Genomic DNA, 13,617 nt, shown 5'->3' with positions numbered 1-13,617 from the left:
TCCCGGAGCCAGACTCACACTTGTGTTGATGCCTCCCTGCTGGTGTACCGCCCCCGAGTGATAGGGTGGGTGGGTCGCCTGCTAGGTGCTGCCTCGGGAAGTCCTCAGGAAGCTGGAGAAGGGGTCTCTACCAGTGGGTGTTCTCAGTCAGATAGGTCAGCCATGGTCCTCAGCCCCAGACAACCCAACCTCATGGGGGCGAGAGAATGAACAACCACGCGACTTCCTTGTGCAAACTGGGGTAATTACTGCCCAGTGACACCCTCACCTTGCTGTGAGGAATTCCAAGGAAGCAAAGGCTACGAGCATCTTTGAGCCATGGCTGTGGGTGCTCCCCAGTCCCTGGGCAAGGCCATAGCAGGCTCTCACCCTGCGCCTGGTTTCTCTTTTAATTCTCCAATCAAACTTTGGACCTCTCTCCAGAGGGATGCCGGTAGGAGAGTGACGGCTCCTGTGCATGCTCAGCTGCACACCCTCAGGATGCAAACCTTTGCTTTATGTGTGTAACTCAGATAGCTAAGTGTGATTTGCAGCTACCCAGCTACCAGCTGCCATGAGTTAGAGGCTGGGGACAGCAGGCTGCCCGAGGACAGCAGCGGCGATGGTAAAAGGAGCCTTGCCTTGGACTAGGGGCCATGAACAGTGAGGAAACAGCACCTAGGGCCAGACTGTGCTTCTCGCCAGCTCTGTCCTGCTCTGCTGGGGATGCCTAGCCAGGGTCCTAGAGAGGGAAAGAGCTCTGGCACTTAATAGTTCACATCTCAGGAGGGCAGGGAATTTCTTTTCAAGAAATGGTCATGATGCCAGGGAAGTAAAGGTGCATGCTAGAAAGACAAGCTGAGGCAAGAAGGACATCCTGGGGCCTTCGAAGACGTCTGAGTGTGTGTAGTGAGTGTGGGCAGGCGCGTGTGCCTCGTGAAGGAAGTGTGGAGTGGTGGTGCCCGGGCAGTGGGCAGCCGTGCCTTCAGGAATGGGCCTTGGGTTTTGGAGGGGAGTGAAAACTGGCCAAAGGGGAGCAGAGAGAGAGACTGGGGGACACAGGGGAGCCCTCTCCGCTGGGGAGGGCTGAGCTGGGAAAAAGTCTGGGGACCACAGGTGTACCTCTCCCCTAACTGACCCGCCCCCCTCGCTGGGGCCACTGCCAAGACCACGCCCAGAAGTCTCCTGGGGAATCTCAGTTGAGAGACCTGTGGGGCGGAGCTCATGGGAGTATAAGGCCTGACTCTTCTCTCTCTCCCCTCACAGGTTACATTCCTTTCGGGACGCCAATTGTAAGTATTTACCTTCAAAGGATTTCTTTTTATCCAAAAAATGTTTTAATGTATAACTTTACATTACGGATCATAAGGATTTGACTGAGTTATTGATTTAGAATAAAATCCTGGAAAGGAATTACTGGATCAATTAGCATGCATTTCTTTGTAATTTTCTTGATTTGTCCTGTCAAACTCGTTTCCCTAGAAGGTGTGCTAGTGCACACCCAACACAGCCTCGACGTGCCTTCATCCCTGCGCACGTCCTCGTTATTGTCACTGACACACGTTGGTTTGGTTGCAGGGAAGTTTTCGCCCAAATCTGGGGAGGTAGGTAAGTAAGGGTGATTTTGGAAAACTAAGGTTTGAAATTAACTCAAAGGATTCAGTTTTCGTTTTGTTCTGTTTTAGAATCGGGGTTAAGTATACTCTTGAATTTTTTTATATTGGAGTAAAATAGATGTATAGGGACGTACATTCATCGAAATGAATATGCAGCTTGGTGGGTTTTCACACAGTGCGCTAGGTTGAGAGATTAAAAGCAGCATCTCAGAAACCTCCCCATCACACGCCCACACCACAGGAAACCACTTTTCTGACTTTCTTCATGATATTCTCATTTAGCCTTTACTGAACTTTATATAAATGGAATCATCAGTATGTGCTTTTTTTGGCCTTTGGCTTCTTTTACTAAAAATTGTTTGTGAGACTCATCCATATTGTTACATGTGGTATTAGTTTGTTTTTCATTGCTGTATACTATTCCGTGGTTACAACAACACTGACATTTCTTTATCCACCCTACTGTTCGTGAAAATTTGGGTTGTTTACAGTATGGAGTTCACACCAAACAGTGTTGCTTTCAACGTGATTGTGCAAGTCTTTTAGAAGATATATATATTCTCATTTCTCTTGAATTATACCTAAAAGGCTAAAGAAATAAAAACTAAGTGCAGTGTGTGATTCTAGAATCAGAATCAGGGCAGGGGTGTGTATAGCATGGTATTACAGTCTCTCATAAAGCTAAACATACACTTACAATGTGAGCCAGCAATCCTAATTTTAGGTCCTTACTTCAAGAGAAATGAATACACATGTCTACACAAAGATCTATATGTGAATGTTTTCAGTAGTTTTCTTCAAGTTAGCCTACAACTGAAAACAGACAAGAATGACCAACAAATGTTATGACCACTGGATGAAAAACTGATTGGAAACAGGATATTTACCTAGTCTCAAAGTTTCCTATATATTTCATATTTATCATTCCTTTTATGTTTAATAGTTGGTACCCTCCCATAAATATGAGATTTCCCTTCTGCCTCCTCCTTTAATGTATTTTAAAATTACGAGTATGGTCTTGTGTATTTTTTGTATTCAGTGGGTAATAATTTACTTGTCGTTATTCATTTTTATATACAAATTGTGCCAAATTTAACCAATAGGAGCAATTTAAAGCAGTTTCTGTGTCCGTCTGACATGTCTTTCTTATTCTTTGAATACTTCAACACTTTCTGGCACAAGATATGGATAATCCAGACTCATCTTGTAGTTTCTCTGCCCTAGTCCTGGAATCATCCTTTTCTCCAAAGAGCCCAGAGGATAATGGTATTTAGAAACCAAAGTCTGGATTCTGGGTGTGCTTATTGTCCCAGAGTGTCATTGCTGCTAGGCCATATTAGTAGATGGAGCTAGGAGGTACAACTTTTGAAAAATAATGAGTTTGTACTATACCTCTAATTTCAGTCCAACATCTCACAGTTCTTTCATTCCATATATGTCTCCCTTCTCCCTGAATGAGAATCCAACAATATATTTGTTCACTCACTAAATCTTGTAGATATAAATAAAAGACTTTCAGAATTGCTGTGTCATTACCGCTCCCCCAAAATGTATTAAGTGAAGTTCTTTGAAGTTCTTTTTGTCTGCTGAATATATCCTACCAAGAGTATGCAATCAGAGAACCATGTTTAAAAGTTGTTTGAATTTTTTCTTCTGTTGTGTTTATGTTATTTATTTGATATGTAGTTAGGTTTATTCATTTCTGTTGCCATTCAATTTCAGTTGTTTCCCATTCTTATAGTTTTATTTTTGGAAGTATGTAAAATATCAACATAATTCAAAAGTCAAAGCTATATAAAAACTCATAATAGAAGTTTCATTCCTCTCTCTGTCCTTTCTACCTTCTTTCCACCCATCCTCTGTAAGTAAATAATTTTATTCTTCCTATTTCTTTTGTGAAAATAAACAAACTATATAATTATTTTGCACAGTGTTTTGTTTGTTTGTTTGTTTGTTTTACTTAGGAATATATCCTAGAAATCACAGTATATCATTTTATAGACATCTTCTTCATTCTTTTATTTATTTATTTATTTATGTGTGTATTTATTTATTTTGGTTTGCCAAGTTCCTTTATTGTATAGTCTTTAACATCTAGTATATTTATTCTACATGGTTCTAATGCTGGAAATCTACTGTACAAAAATAAAAGAACCGGATGTTTACCTAAACTGCACAATTTCACAACATTCTTTTATTTTTAATAGCTACATAATAGTCTACTATGTAGAAGTACCATAATTTAATCAGCTAATTTTTTATATATGGACATTTAGGTTATTTCCAATATAAAGAATACAAGAATGGATAATCTTGTGCATATATATTTTTTGATGTTGACAATAAATTCCTAGTTTCTATGAAGAAACTAATTAAATAGACATTTCTGGCAACAGTGAGCAAGAAAGATGAGAGAAGATGCAAATAAACAACATTAGGAATAAAAACTACAATAACTATAGATACAAAAGAAGTTTAAAAGATCAGAATGCATTGAAAAGTCTGGGGCAAAAAATTTGAAGACTTAGAAGAAATGGACACGTTTCTGGGAAAGTTTAGCTTAGCAAAAACTACCTAGCAGGTGTAGTAAGCCTCACAATTATTTACACATTTCACGTGTGTGTGTGTGTTCTTTCCCTTTGGCTAAAGTCCTTGAATAATGTTCAGAGCGTGTGTGCAATACACTTTGTGAGTCCTTGAATATCTGGAAATGTCTTTTTGTCCTTCTCATACATAAACAGCAAGTAGTTGGCCCGATTCTCTTTTCCTTTGTAGGTAAACTACCCCGCCCCCACCTTGGGATCCTTTGGTATTTTTTTTCTCTTTATCTTTGGAGTTCAGAAATACCCTAAGGATTAAAATTTTTTCCTCTGTATATTTTATAGAATTATACAAGTAATACATGAATATGTTCTTGGAATTCAAAATTACCACCAAGATTTTTTTAAAGACTACTTTAAAATTTATGCAAGTAATATATGAATATGTTCTCTCCGCTCAAAATTCAAACAATACCAAAAAAAAAAAACCTACCAAAAACTAAAAGTTCCTCTGACACCCTCAACCCCAAATCTGCTCCCAGGAGTAACCTTAGTTGTTGGGTATGAACTTTCGGGCTTCTTCCCTACATATTTGCATATGTATGAATTAATTAATCATTTGAACTATTATTTTTGTTTTGTATTTTTGTAATACAGTATAACAGTATACTTATATATCTACAATTAGCTGATTACACATAGCAGTTTGGCTACATAAAGATCTTTTTCATTCATTTTCTTTCATTCATTCATTTGTTTGTTTTTCCAGCTGACTAGTATTCTCTCCTTTAGTGATGGATTTAAATTGTTTCTGATTCTTTGCTAATTAGTAATAACAGTGCTGTGAAAAATCCTTATAAAGCTCTTTTTGCACAAGTATGAGGATTTCTTAAGGGCCCATTCTAGAAAGTGAATTTGCTATGTAAGTGGCTTTGTGTGTACACTTAAATTTTGATAGCTTTGCCAAATTTCCCTTCAGAGAGCTTAGATTTCATCATTCCTTTGTCACACTGGTATTCTTATTTTTATGGTTTTTTTCCCAGTCTGATGGGAGAAAGGTAGCATCTCATTATGGTTTTAATTTTTTATTTCCCTGAACACCAAAAAGATTATGTTTCTTTTCAAGTATTTATTGGCCATTTATATTTCTTCTTCTGTGAATTTCCTGTTCACATCTTTTGGCCATTCTTCCACTGGCTGTATTTTCCTAATTATTTGAAAGTTTTCTTCTATATATTTTAGATACTGATCCTTTGAATTACATATATTGCAACTCTCTTCTCCCAGCTCTTTCCCTTTTACCCTCTGGTGTCTTTGTTGTAGAAAGTTTTGAATATTGATGTTTTTAATGATTTTTTTTCATTTGGATTGATTTTGAGTCTTGTCCCTACTTCTCACCTCCATCTTTTTTTATTAAAATAACTAGATTTGTGAGGCTTGTGTCTAGGAATTAGTTCTTGGGTGTTTTTATCATTTCTTCTGTTTTTCCTTTCTAATTTATCCATTTTTGTTTTTATAATAATCTTTTGGCCTCCTTCATCTGTTTGTAGTAGGGTTGTTTTTGTTTTTTCATTGACTGCTAACTTATTTATTGTCATTCTTTCCTTCTTATAAAAAGTGCTTGGGGCTGTGAACTTTCTTCTGAGTATATCTAATATCTGGCTATATCTAATATGTTTTCATATATAATGATCTATGTTGTTTCTAAAGAAATTTAAAATTATAGTTTTGAATCCTCTTTAAACAGAATATTTAGTTTTCTAGCTTTAATTAGATAGAAAGACACATTTCAAATCCCAAATAGATTTTTTAAAATTATTATTATTATTATTTTCTAGTTTATCCTGTTTTCAGAAAAAGTGACGTCTACAATTCTAGCTTTCTTTGATTATAGCAATACCAGGGCCATCTACATATTCAGAAGTTCAAAATAACAGTGGCTTGAACAAATTAATTTATTTATCTCTTATGCCAAAGAAGTTTGGGAGTAGGCAGATCCACACAATTCCCTCAGGAACCCAGACTTCAGGTTTCTATACCATTCTCATTGCTGTCTTCTATCATCAAAATTACCTCATAGTCCAACATGGCTGCTGGAGTTCCAGCCATCATATCCATAGTACAGGGAGGAGAAAGAAGGAGTGAAAGGATATACCTGCTGAGTCAGTTGCCTTTAAGGAATCCTCTTCAAAGACTCACACAGCAGTACTGTTTATATTTCATATAGAATTTGACTGGATATATAGTCAATCCCCAATTATAGGGATTCTGTTAGTGAAAGAGAAGGACAAAATGGTTAATAGGTAGACAAACAAAAACCTGCCTTAGTAATTTTTATAAATATTTCATTAACACTTGAAAAAATATACACCATTTAAGAATAGCATCTCTTTGCCAAATCAGAGAAGTCGAATTTGAGATTCATTTCCTCCTAAGAAGCCAACTGGACCTTTACAGAATTAATGGCTGCCACCATCTCGGAAGAACTAGTGAGCCCAAGGGATGCCAGCGCTGCCTCTAGCTCACAAGGTGTTACTGAAGGCACTTTTCCACTCTCTCCTCTTTCTACTCCAGACGAGTCAGTCATTTCAGGGTCTTTATAGCCCTGTAGGCCTCCTGGGAGCTTGGGTGCTGACCTACTCCCATGCTGTCAGGGGCTCACTGCTGAGGCAGGTGCTGTGAACGTCCTGTTGGCACCAGTGCTCCCCGCCCCCCCACTCCCCGCCCTGGGCACACACCACTCAGTGAATTCATATGTAGAGTGTGGTGCCCTGGCCTCTGAGATCCTGTGTGAACACTTGGTTGAGGTGAACGGAGAACATGATCTGGAATATCTCCCAGTGGGCCTTCGTGGCAGCCAGAAACAAAATGACAATGCTCACCTCGCCCCACTTCCTAGCCCTAAGTATTCACATTCAGGATTAGAACAGCTGGCCCAGGGGCCAGGTCCAGAGAGGAGCCATTGGTTGTGGAGAACCTGGAGGCGTCCATCTTGGTACTTTGATGTAGACAGGACATGTGAGGTCTCATTGGTCCCACTCCCTCCCTGGGTCACTGCCTTGCCTTGTAGGGAAGGAGCATTGGGGCTGTTCTCATGCTTCTATCTGAGGCTTGGCTCCCACTGGCCACATCAGCTCCTCGGAGGCCCCACTGTTTCCCGGTAGCACCGAACATCTCAGCAAATGCCTGAACAGGAGTGAAGGTTCCAGTCCACACCTTAGGGAAGCCCCTGGAATGATAGAGTGGGTAGAAAATATAGATATGCAGAAGCCACTAAATGCTTACCAAAATAGAAATGGGGTGCCAGTGAATATACTAGGAACTGGGTCCCAAAGTGATGAAGGGAGGGGGTAAATAAGGTTGGCAGGTGCCTTGACTGAGATGCTTCTGCAGGCAACGCCCAGGCTGCCTCCTGCTCCGGTGCGCGTGCTGGGCTGGACCCTGTGCTGTTCCCAGCTTGCCTGAGAGGAACCCCGCCCCCACCCTGCTCACTCCCCAGAGCTCAGGAGAAAAGAGCTGGTTTTCTCCCAGAGGCTGGTGCCAGTTTAGTCAGCAGATTTCACAGATCCACTGGCACCCATGTAGTGTCTTATTTTAAGCTTAACATTTGAAGATAGAACTTCTTCCCCTTCGGTGTGTGGCAGAGAGATCCCAATTTATACATAAGCACGGCAACTAAGCCAGTGCAGCAAGCTCGTCCTGAGGCTGCAGCCATGCACGGCTGCCCTCCTTCAGGTTCTTTCCCCACCGACCACAGCCGCTTCTTACATTTGGCAGCTCTAGAGCCAGGTTTCCACTAAGAGGGATGTGGCACGGTCGTTTCCATGCACTTGTGGCTGGGGAAAGGCAGGGCCAGTGTTCTGGCCCCGTCCTGTCCTCTCTGTATTTCCCCATCTGCCAGGCTGTGCCCTGCAGCCTTGGCTACCATCGCTTCTCAGATGCCAGGCACTGGGTTCCTCCCAGGACCTGAGTGTCTCCCAAGCCATCTATGCCCCCCTCCCAGCCCTGAGCGCGCCATGACACCGCTGCCCTCCTGTCCCCTCTCCGTCCTTATTCTGGGACTCTCAAAACTCAAGGCCTCAACCCCTGTATCCAGCTGGGGGACTGAGAAGGGCAGGCCGTACACTTCTGGTCAGTGAGTCCAGTGGCCTTGGGTTACATCCAAACCAGATTTCTGTCTTGGGACATTCGGCTTGGACTCTGTACTCTGAGTCCTCTCATTTTACACTACAAACGATCAGGCAGACTTTGAGGCCCCAGCTCTTGGAGAGGCTGGTACAGGTCACTTCGTCTGGGAAGGATGGGTGAGCCCCAAAGGGCTCACTTTACATGAGGATATGACTGTGTCCAGGGCCTTTCTGACATCTTCCAACCTTCCTCATCCCAGGCTCTGCCTTTTTACATCCTTAAATCTCCATTCCAATTTTTTTCATTGTAAACGAAGCCAGTCATTTTAGCCTAGTTTATTTCATACGAGAAGTGTCTCTCAGTTAAGCTGGATTTGACCAGTCAGGGACAAAACATTCATTTGACAAAAGATATTCTCTTTAATTGGTCAGGATCCTTTAAATAGCAGCGCCCCTAATGCACTGAAGTGTTACTTTTCAGATCATTAGCCACAGAAATCAGAAGATGGAGACAAAGTAGAAGGAAAAAGCAGGCAAATTGTTGAGTACCAGGGCTCCTGGCAGGTCTTTGAAAAATTAAGAGGGGCATTTGGAATTGAGTGTGTCTGTGTGGAGGGAAGGGGGTGATGCTGCGGGAAGTGGGTATGTAGCTTTACCAGTGAGGACTCCCAGGCGTGTGGGCAGTGAACAGCATCTGGTCTCACCTCTTCTCTCCTGGAAGCTCTCGAGAGTGACACATTTTAAACAGATACTACTGAGGTCAGTGCTGCAAAGAAGGCAGGCAGGGGGCTGGGGGAACTTATGACAGGGAACCTAACCTCATCTTCAGGGTCAGGGAAGGAGTCATGGAGTAAGTGACAACTAAGCCGGAAGCTGGAGGCTGAAAAGTGATTAACCAAGTGGAGGCCGAGTGGAGAGTGAGAAGGACAGTTATTTCTGCCATTCTCTTGCTTGGCCGGATAATTCTGTGCCCTGTAGCCTTCCTGTGACTTAATTTTCACCACCCAGTTGTTCTGACACACACCCTGTTTTCTCTCTGGATTTTCTACCCTTTTATCTTATTTTTAAAAATCTTCTTTTTCCTGCCCTGGCTGGCGTGGTTCAGTGGATTGAACACCAGCCTACAAACCAAAGGGTCACTGGTTCGATTCCCAGTTAGGGCACATGCCTGGGTTGGAGACCAGCTCCTCAGTGCGGGGCACATGAGAGGCAACACACATGGATGTTTGTCTCCCTTTCTTTCTCCCTCCCTTCCCTTCTCTCTAAAAATAAATAAAATCTTTTTTAAAAAGAAGTTGAGACGTCCTTTAAAAAAACCTTCTTTTTCCTATTATTTGAGTTAGTTTTGTACCAACAGTGGCCACGGGGGTGGAGGGTTGCTAACTTCTCTCTGAGTCCCAATATCACGGTATACAGAATTGTGACCAGTCGTCTTGGTCCCCTGTCCTTGTGTTCAACTGTTCATGTCCCCCTTGTGACCAAGCAGATTGGGATATTTGGTGGCACCTTTCTCCCAGATTGAGACCTCATCTCTATGCAGAGGTTGGAATACTCGGAAGTAGGCCTGAAGAGGTGATATTTCTTGTGATTCAGTTTCCATGTGGGTCCCATGGATTGGCCCCATCCCAGTTCTGTCCTGAGACAAGGCTCAAGCACAGACTGCCTCTCGTCCCTTCCAGGGTGGCCCCAGACTTGGGCTAATGGTCACCCGGTGGAGTGAATGGATAAGCTAGGCTGCTCAGAAACCAACATCACTAGCAAAGACATAATTCTGAGTGCACTAATGGTATAGAATATTGAGACAGGAAGGACAGCATATTCATGCCTTTTATATGGTAAGCTCTGTATTAGTGAGATTTTGCTACTATACTACCATGAAACAAATATCCACAGAATTTTAGTGGCAGCCATACGCATGTGTTTTTAGGGATCTGGAGTGTGGCTGGCTTAGACTGGGCTTGACTGAAGCAGTTCTGCTTCTAACCACAGGTCTGTGATCAACTGGGGGTCAGCTGACCCAGGTTGGACTCTGCTCCTCATGTCTCTCATCCTCCATGGACCGGGCCACTAGTCAGGGCATGTCCCCTCACAGCGATGTTAGAAGCACCAGAGGGCGACTGAAGCACATGAGGCGTCTGAGGTCTGGGCTCAGAATTGGCACACTGCCGCTTCCTCCCACCTGCCATTGGCCAGAGCATGTCATGTGACTAAGCAACACCAAGAACAGGGAAATGCATCCCTCCCACGGCACGAGTGCAGGGAAGAGTGAAGAATTAGGACCAAGCTCAATCTCCATCCCGTCTCCAAAGGCTAACACCCCCATGCAATTCAGACTTTAATAAAAAGAGCTGATGTGGGTCAGTGGACTGAGTGCCGGCCTGCGAACCAAAGGGTTGCTGGTTCAATTCCTAATGTAGGGCACATGCCTGGGTTGCAGGCCAGGTCGCCAGCAGGAGATGCGCGAAAATGCAACCACACACTGGTGTTTCTCTTCCTCTCTTCCCCTCTCTAAAAATAAATAAGTGAAATCTTTTAAAAAATTAAAAAATAAATAGAAGAAACAAGTCAGAGATGACTGATGGTTGTCATTGTCACAATCCACCATAGATTTTTTTTCCTGGCCAATAATTGTTTAATGTTCCTAATGAGTTGGCAATGTTTCCAGCGTGTCGTTTGGGCCCATCTTTGTGCTGAGTGCTCTGGGGGCCATCAGAGAGAAAAGCCCTTATTCTACTTTCAGGATCTAAGGCAGGGGTCCCCAACCTCCAGGCTGTGGACCGGTATCCATCTGGGCCTGTTAGCAACCGGGCCACACAGCAGGAGGTGAGCTGGAATGCAATGAGCTGAATCATCCCGAAACTATCCCCCGCCACCTCAGGTCCATGGAAAAATTGTCTTTCCTGGTGCCAAAAAGGTAGGGGACCGCTGCTTTAATGGGAAAGGCTTATGTCCAAAGACAAGATTGGGACAAGATGATGCTCAATTGTGTCATGCAGACTGTAGAGTTCAAAGAAAGGAGAGACCAGCAAAGACCAGAAAAGAACGAGCTAGGAGGAAAGGAATCCTACTAATACCTAGTAAGCACTTGCTGAATGCCAGGCACTGTGCTAAATTCTTCCCATGCCTACTCCCATGACCGTCCAGGGAGGTACCTTGATCGTCACCATTTAATAGATGAAAACCAAAGCCTGAAGAGCTCAAGTCACTTGCACATGGTCCCCCCTCTGATAAATACTGGGGCCAGGATTTGAGTTCAGCTCTTTCTTTGGCCAGAGCATGAGAGTTCATCACCAGGGCCCATGGCCAGCCATCCAAGGGGAAGGGGAATGGCAAAAATAGGCAGATGTGCATAGAGGATGGCTTCCAGGGGGTGGGAGCTGTGGAGGGGACCCCAGCCATGTTATGAACTATAAATGGGAGCAGAGATAGGATGTGTGATTTGGCCAAGGTCCTGCAGCAAGACAGGGTAGAGGCTGGGCTGGAAATTCTGGTTGTTGGCTCTCCTTCCACTTTCCCTGGTTCCAGTCGCTTTCTGGGCTCTCTCCACCCATCTGCGCGGCCACGCCTGAAGCGTTTCCCTCTTGGAAGAGGTGCAATCCACTGGCATTGAAGCCGGGTGGACTGGCTCCCTCTCTCTATCCATCTCTTTCCTCCTTTCCCCTGCCATGTTCTGGAAAGGGCAGTGTGAGGGAATGTGGGCAGGTTGCACCAGAGATATACATCTGAGAACTGAAGGAACATTTATTTTTAATTTAGACTTAAAAAGAAAAAAGGAAGTTATAAAATATCTGCTCTTGCTCCTGGGATTGTGCAGATGGTGCTGCGTGTTGCCTAATAGGGAATGGGGCTGGCACCGCGTGCTCCTGGCCCCACCAGCCTGATGTAGGACCTGGAAGGCGGGATCCCTGTTCCCTTTGCCTCAGCTTGAGCACGGTGTTCTGCTGCCTTCTAACCTCACCTTCTGGGACTCCAGTCTGCTGGTTTCCCAAACCTCCTTCAGCGAGGTCAGTCTCTCAGCTGTTTCTTGTTCCCGTGAGCTAGCACACGCACATGCACACCTCGGCACCCTCTTACCTCCTCCTTCAGCAGGTAGCCAGAACACACCTACCTCTCCCTGCTCGAACTCTGGTTTGGATGTTAGAATTTATCAGCCTCGCAGACACCCAAGTACCCAATTAAACCATCTTGTCACTTTCGTGCCCAGGTGTTAGAAGGGCCTTTCTCATACGTTTTCCTGTTTGTTTTTGTTTATTGTGGTTAGATTCTCCATATTCCTTTCCTCTGGTATTCTCCACTGGGAGCAGCATGGAACTAGGTGGACAGAAAATGCTCAAAAATGGGCATGGAGTCTGAGTCTTCCTTTGTGGTTATGCAGGGCGGTGAGCTGGAGAAGGAGCCCCTACAATCAGAGAGACAGGGCTCCCAAGCTCGGAATCAGAAGACATGACTCTATGTCTAGCTTACCACGAAGGCTTGGGCAGACCACCGAATGACTCTAAACCTCAGTCATCCCATTTTAAAATATAAAAAGTAATCTATTTCTCCTGAGCCCCAGAGTTATAATAAAGATCATGGCAAGTGACATAAGAGGGCATACTTAGCAGAATCAATCAATTGATCACTCACTGAACCTCTTTAAGAAAGCATAGGGAGTCAGAGGTGAGTGAACGGGAGGCTCATGTCAGGGCAGGAGGTTGGGCCAAGAGGCTGCTCAGAGTTGGCCAACAAGGTGAAAAACCCACTGGTTACAAGCCGTGAGTGTGTGTGTAGTACATAGGCTGGGTACCAGGTTTGTTTATGTTAGGGCTGTGGTTTGTTCTGAAAAGACTTGATATCATTTTTTAAATGCATGGCACAAGATAAACAAATGAAGAGGAAAATGAGAGAAAAGGAAATTTAGGGAAAGGAAGGTAAGATGAAGTTTGGACACAAAAATACATGCCACGAGGATGTATGTGTTTGGCAGATGTGGGCCACAGATATATGGCCTGACCTCAACAGTCAGTACAAAGAGCAACACAGTTAAATGCCTAGTATCTGCAAGGCTGATGCAGACTGGATGCTCAGAAGTCCAATTTCTGAATCCTCTTGGGAGAGGGTCCCTAAAAGGACCCTGTGATGTAATGAGCCATGAGAGTCCTAGACAACAGCTGTCTGGTAAATACAGTGAGTCCCATGGGTCTGCATCTTACCACGCTGCTAGTGGCCCAAACACAGTTCAGGGGGTGCAAGAGGGATTGTAAGGGAGAAGACAATGTTGTTCATAACACACCATGTTCTATAAACCAACAGATTCAGGGGAATGATAAGTTCTCAACAGTGAACTACTTTCATTTCCCCAGGCTTTGGGAGACA

General features: G+C 43.8%; 1 protein-coding gene across 2 annotated transcripts in view; it reads left to right on the top strand.

The window, feature by feature from the left end:
- SFXN5 (sideroflexin 5) overlaps positions 1-13,617 on the top strand; it is a 102,842-nt gene that overhangs the window by 32,562 nt on the left and 56,663 nt on the right. For both annotated transcript variants that reach the window (XM_054586859.1, XM_054586858.1), the window contains exon 6: positions 1,246-1,271. In XM_054586859.1, the coding sequence (XP_054442834.1) occupies positions 1,246-1,271 (26 nt within the window). The remainder of the gene's footprint in view (positions 1-1,245; positions 1,272-13,617) is intronic.

The sequence above is a fragment of the Pteronotus mesoamericanus genome, unplaced genomic scaffold (genome assembly GCF_021234165.1).
Source record: "Pteronotus mesoamericanus isolate MK-2021 breed Mesoamerican mustached bat unplaced genomic scaffold, CSHL_Meso_final contig_98, whole genome shotgun sequence".
Classification (NCBI taxonomy): Eukaryota; Metazoa; Chordata; class Mammalia; order Chiroptera; family Mormoopidae; genus Pteronotus; species Pteronotus mesoamericanus.
The sequence above is the reverse complement of the archived record's forward strand: the minus strand, read 5'-3'. Positions and strand labels throughout refer to the sequence as shown.